Source organism: Eptesicus fuscus, chromosome 7 (assembly GCF_027574615.1).
Source record: "Eptesicus fuscus isolate TK198812 chromosome 7, DD_ASM_mEF_20220401, whole genome shotgun sequence".
Classification (NCBI taxonomy): domain Eukaryota; kingdom Metazoa; phylum Chordata; class Mammalia; order Chiroptera; family Vespertilionidae; genus Eptesicus; species Eptesicus fuscus.
Genome location: NC_072479.1, coordinates 85740822 through 85746821, shown reverse-complemented (window position 1 = coordinate 85746821; position 6000 = coordinate 85740822). Strand labels below are relative to the sequence as shown.

Here is a 6000-nt window from a genome sequence, read left to right as displayed (position 1 = left end):
ACAGCCCTATGGGTGCCAGTGTCCTCCACCTGCAGCCCCCAGTCGCAGCCCATCAGCCCCAGTCTCAGACTGGAAGCCCCTGCCAGCAGTCCAGATGGGATCAGTGTGGCGCCGCAGTGGGTGTCAGTGGGCATGCTACAGACATCAAATCACTGCCACCGAGGCCACCCCCCCACACACACTCGCAAGTAGTATGGTCAAAGGGGGTGACTCCTAAGGCAAGGCTCCCATGGCAGCTGATGCTCACCATGCCAGATGAGGAAGCCATACCTGAAAGCCCAAGCCCCCGAGTACCTGGACTGCAGGGCGTTGTGGGCCAGGGCCCTGAGGAGGCCCCAGGACAAGCATCTTCCCAGAGGCTGTGCAGAAGGAGGGAAGGAACTTCTGGCTAGAGGCCGGGGTGAGGGATGCTGGCGTCTTTGCAGGCCAAGACAGGGCTGAGGGACACCCCCCCTCCATACCCCTGTGCGTGAATTTCATGCACCGAGCCTCTAGTTGGTCAATAAATGAAAATGGGACTATCAGAAAGCTACATGAGAAGAAAAGCTCTTCCTTCCTTCCTTCCTTCCTTCCTTCCTTCCTTCCTTCCTTCCTTCCTTCCTTCCTTCGTTCTTTCCTTCCTTCTTTCATTTCTTCCTCTCTCTCTCTCTCTCTCTTTTTTTCTTTCGTTTATTTTTTATTTGTTGACCTTATTACAGATGTCCCCTATTTCCTCCTTTTTTCCCCAGGAAAGTCCATTTCGATAGTCACTTATCACCCAACAGACAACAAAGTAATTTGAGTTGGAATTAAATGTAAAAACTTGGAATCAGGCCTTTTCCTCTCCTATGGTCAAGATTTCATCACCACGAAGATCTCTCAAATGCTATCCCTTTATAGTCACACCCTTCTCCCTTGCTCTATCATTCATAAGCCTGGAAATTACTATTTTTTTCATTTCTGAAATATTGTCACTTCAAGAATGATATATAAAAGGAATTATATAGTATGACCCTTTGAAATTGGCTTTAATTTCACTTAGCAAATTTTTTTTTTAAATAAATCTTTATTGTTCAGATTATTACAATTGTTTCTCCTTTTTTCCCCCCATATCTCCCCATCACCCGGTTCCCTCCCCCCCGTTGTCCGTATCCATAGGTGTATGATTTTCGTCCAGTCTCTTCCCATACCCCCCACACAGACACCCCTTTCCCCCTGAGAATTATCAATCCACTCCCATTCTATGCCTCTGATTCTATTATGTTCACCAGTTTATTCTATTCCTCAGATTTTTAATTCACTTGATTTTTAGAATCACTTGTTGATAGATATGTATTTGTTGTTCATAATTTTTATCTTTACTTTTTTCTTCTTTTTCCTCTTTTTAAAGAATACCTTTCAGCATTTCATATAATACTGGTTTGGTGGTGATGAACTTCTTTAGCTTTTTCTTATCTGTGAAGCTCTTTATCTGCCCTTCAATTCTTAATGATAACTTTGCTGGGTAGAGTAGTCTTGGTTGTAGGTTCTTGCTATTCATCACTTTGAATATTTCTTGCCATTCCCATCTGGCCTGCATAGTTTCTGTTGAGAAATCAGCTGACAGTCGTATGGGTGCTCCCTTGTAGGTAACTAACTGTTTTTCTCTTGCTGCTTGTAAGATTCTCTCTTTGTCTTTTGCCCTTGGCATTTTAATTATGATGTGTCTTGGTGTGGTCCTCTTTGGATTCCTCTTGTTTGGGGTTCTGTGCACTTCCTGAACTTGTAAGTCTATTTCTTTCACCAGGTGGGGGAAGTTTTCAGTCATTATTTCTTCAAGTAGGTTTTCAGTATCTTGCTCTCTCTCTTCTGGCACCCCAAAAATTGAGATATTGGTACGCTTAAAGCCATCCCGGAGGCTCCTTATGCTATCCTCACACTTTTGGATTCTTCTTTCTTTCCACTTCTCTGGTTGGGTGTTTTTTTCTTCCTCATATTCCAGATCTTTGGTTTGACTCTTTGGGTGCGGTAGTCTACTCTGTATATTTTTTATTTCAGACAGTGTATGCATAATTTCTGACTGGTCCTTTTCCATTTTTTTGGTATTCTCATTTAGGTCCATAAAGGTCTCTTGAAGTTTCTCAGCAGTTTTTAGAAGATTCTTGTGTAACCTTATAAATATGGTTCTGAACACTGTGTTGTCCATTAGTTTGCTTTCATCTATCTCTCCTACTTGTGACATACTTCAATGTCTCCACATTTTGGCTGCCTCCCTGTGTTGATGGAGTGGCTTTGTGTGGTCCATGACCTATAGGGGCCGGTAGCTCAGCTTCCCCAATCACCCTAGGTGGTCGCTCTTGGTACTCCCCTTTGTGGGCTGAGTGGAAAATCTGGTGTAGTTAAAAGCCCTGATTGCTGTTGGTACACTGGGAGGAATTGACCTCCGGTCTAATTGGCTGTGAGGGCCTGCTGTGTCTATAACGGAAGAATTGCTGTGCTGGAGACACAGTAGGGCTTTGGTGCTCACTGAGTCTGCCTCTTGAATGTGTCCCTTATGAGAGTGGTTGAAACCTGGTGTCATCCACACCGACAGAAAAGTCACTCTCACTCTCCGACCGATGGCCGAAAGTCCCGTAGGTGTCTGGGTCCCCCGTGTGCCCCCAGAAACTGAAGTTCAGAGTGGTTGGGATTGTTGGTATCACTGGTGGGAATTGATCTCCAAGCCAGTTGGCTGTGAGGATCAGCAATGTCTCCGCTGGGAGAGCTTCTGTGCTCAGTGTGGATGGGGCGGAGTCTCAGGGTGGAGCAGACAAGCTTTGGTTTCCCATCTGCTCCGCCCTAAGAGGGGCGGTTTCTCTGTGCCCGAATTAATGGCTGCGCACCTCTGAGAGAAGGCAGCTTTCGAGCCTCTCCCGCTGCCTAACAGACCAGTTTCTCCCCAGCTGGGGCTGGATTTCAGTGCAGACTGGAGGTTTTGTTTTTCTCCTGAATGAGAAATCCAGTCACTGGGAGGGCTGTGCTCAGCTTGGATGGGGCGGAGTCTCAGAATGGCGCAGACAAACTTGGTTTCCGTCCGCGCCGACCTAAGAGGGCCGGTTTCTCCATGCCCTAATCAATGGCTGCGCGCCTCTGAGAGAAGGCAGCTTTCGAGCCTCACCCGCTGCCAAACAGACCAGTTTCTCCCTGACTGCAGCTGGATTTCAGTGCAGTCGGGAGGTTTTGTTTTTCTCCCAAATGAGAAAGCTAGCCACAAAGCGTCTGCTGCCCTCCCTCTCCGCACTGCAAGCAAGCCTGCTGTGTATTCAGCCAGCCCGCCCTTTCCGCGCTCACAGATCTCCACACCTCCACAACTCCTGAGGCTCAGCGTCCCCCCTCTCTTTTTTTCTCTAGTTGTAGGTTTTCTACTCTGCCAGCTTTCCAGTGGTTCTGGACAGTGTGCGCTCTGTTTTCCAGTTGTAGTTTCAAAATTGTTGTGGTAGGGAACAATTAGGTGTTTACCTTATGCCGCCATCTTGGTTTCTGTCACTTAGCAAATGTTTTTGAGATTCACCCAAGTTGTGTCTATCAGTAGTTTGCTCCTTTTTATTGCTGAGTAGTATTTCATGATATGAATGTACATACCAGAGTTAGTTTAATCATTCACCTATTGATCGACATTTCAGTTGTTTCAATGCTTAGAAAAGTGTGTGTTTTTTCTACCTTCCTGTGGGTTACTTGAACATTTTTTGCAACTCCATTTTATCTGAAGTGTTTTTTAGTGTACTTCTTTGTATAATATTTTAGTGTTTTTAAAAACACTGTGGGGAATAGGTACATATTTCAGAAGAGAAATATAACATTAATAAAGAACAAAAGAAAAAATAGAGTTGTAAATGTCATAAATTTATTCAACATGCAAATTTTATCTATTTACAATTTCTATTCCTTCTTTCTCCCACTATCTTTTCTCCTGATAAGTCTTCGTTCTTCGTTTTTGGAGAATTTCATTTGATAAGACCCGTATGTTTCCATTTTCAAGCATTTCCATGTTCAGATTCTACACAGTAAAAGGAAAGGTAGAAATATTAGGGAGATTCTGTGTTCTACTAAAGGAATAATTGTTCACGTTTTGTTTATAAAGAATAATTATTTAAACTTAATATATTTTAATTATTTTTTTTTGTGATAGAGCTGTGTTAGTTTTTTTCTTTTTATATTTTAAAGTGGAGAATTGAAGGTCTCCCAGCATGTGTTCTACTGTCAAAGATGAACCCTGTCAACCTCTAGCGGAAGGTCTTGTAGATCGCATCTCTCACGCTGTGCTGTATGGATAGTTACAGTGAAAAGTTTCCTAGTCTAAGTTTAGAAACACTTAGGAAGGTCACGGGTGATAAATGTATTACCTAAAGTAAATATTAGATTACTTGTTTTTTATATGCAGCAAATTACTGAATTCATCATCAAACAAGTTATCCCAGACACCAGTAATTATGCTTCACTTGCATTTTTCTACTGAGAAATTCTATAATACACTTGAAATACTTTAATTCTTAAATGATGCCCCGGAGAGTTTTACAATTTGATAAAGAGATATTCAAGAATCAGCAATGTGCAGACAACAGATATTTGTTTTCTTTATGTTGGCATTAGATTTCCGTTTCTACTTTACCAGCACTGCATGGAGCACTGTACTCTTCAATGGTGAACTCCTCTGAAACACAAACATGATGAGACAGAAAGAGTGAAGACATTCAGCAACTGGCAGATGAGCAGTGAATTGTAAATAAACTGTATAATGTAAGCTAAGAAAGAAAGTATAAAATCAATTATGGAGCCAATAAAAGTGACTTCCTTCTGTTACTAAGCCCTTTGGGACTGGGGTGGAAGGGTGAAGGGGAGAACATTGGGCTTGGATACAGAATGGAGGGGCAGGTTTCACAGATGGAAGACAGTTTCTACCTCTATAGAGCACTGCACTGCCCCTTTCACAGCTGTGTCTTTCTCATTGGAGTTGTACCTTCCTCGCTGAACCTTCCCTTAAACTAAGAAGGAGTGAAGTTTTTGTTTGTTTGTTTTTGCTAGAGGATATTTTTTCACTGATTTTATTTTTAGAGAGAGCAGAAGGGAGGAGGAGAGACAGAGAGAAAGAAACATCGATTGATTGCCTCCCACACGGACCCCAACCAGACCAGGGCTGGGGATTAAGCCTGCAACGGAGGTACATGCTCTTGACTGGAATCGAGATCAATTTATAAGAATGGTTCTAAGACTTGTTTAGGGGTCAGGTGAGAGGTACAGGAGCATGATTATCTGGTGGCCATAAGCTCACATTTTCTTCCAGTAACAAATTGTGGAGTTTCCTAGGTTAGTCTTTCTTCCCTGCAAAGTTCAGCATGTCTGAATCCCACTCACCTGTCTCATAATAATCATAGGCTTTTACTGAAGCTGGTTTTAAATTATCTACTTGGATGTCTTGTTCCACCGAGAAGGAGAAACTCAAGGCTTGTTTGGTTAGCTGGAGAGACAGAAAAACTGAATTAAAATGGAAGATTAACTTAGTCACTAATCATCATCCTCTCTTCTTAACATAGCATGCTATCCATTTGTAACAAAACTCACAGAAAGAATGAGACATTTGGGGACTTGCGTAACACACTCAGTGACATAAAAGAGGCAATTCTATGGACAGTCAAATGCAGTAAACTGAGCATTGCTGACCAGTCCTGGATTCATTTTTCTATGTAGTTATTTTCTTCTCCTTCACCTGTGTATGTGAAAAGCACTAGCTGGAATCTGTAGTGGTTTGTGGGGACCCCTGGAACTGCTCCCAGATCTAGCAGAGTCACAGAGAATCTTACCTCCTCGAAGTAAATCAGGACATGGTTGGTGCTCACTTCAGTCCTTTGAATCTGAGGCGTTTTTTGGAGCTGTTGACCAGGAGGATAAGACAGAGATATGGGATGAAGAAATTTCAGGCTGAGAGCAGTTTTCAGATATTTATAATCTAAATGGTTACTCAGAAACATCCAACTGATCATTTTGAATTCTTCAGAATATCTATAT

At 42.6% G+C, this 6000-nt stretch overlaps 1 protein-coding gene across 1 annotated transcript in view; it reads right to left on the bottom strand.

Annotated features, from left to right (window-relative positions):
• Positions 1-3897: 3897 nt before the first annotated feature.
• LOC103285404 (pregnancy zone protein-like) overlaps positions 3898-6000 on the bottom strand; it is a 48865-nt gene continuing 46762 nt past the window's right edge. The window contains exons 33-36 of the mRNA XM_054719282.1: positions 5796-5864; positions 5350-5452; positions 4607-4648; positions 3898-3994 (exon numbers count right to left, since the gene is read on the bottom strand). Coding sequence (XP_054575257.1) covers positions 3972-3994; positions 4607-4648; positions 5350-5452; positions 5796-5864 — 237 coding nt within the window. The 3' untranslated portion in view covers positions 3898-3971. The remainder of the gene's footprint in view (positions 3995-4606; positions 4649-5349; positions 5453-5795; positions 5865-6000) is intronic.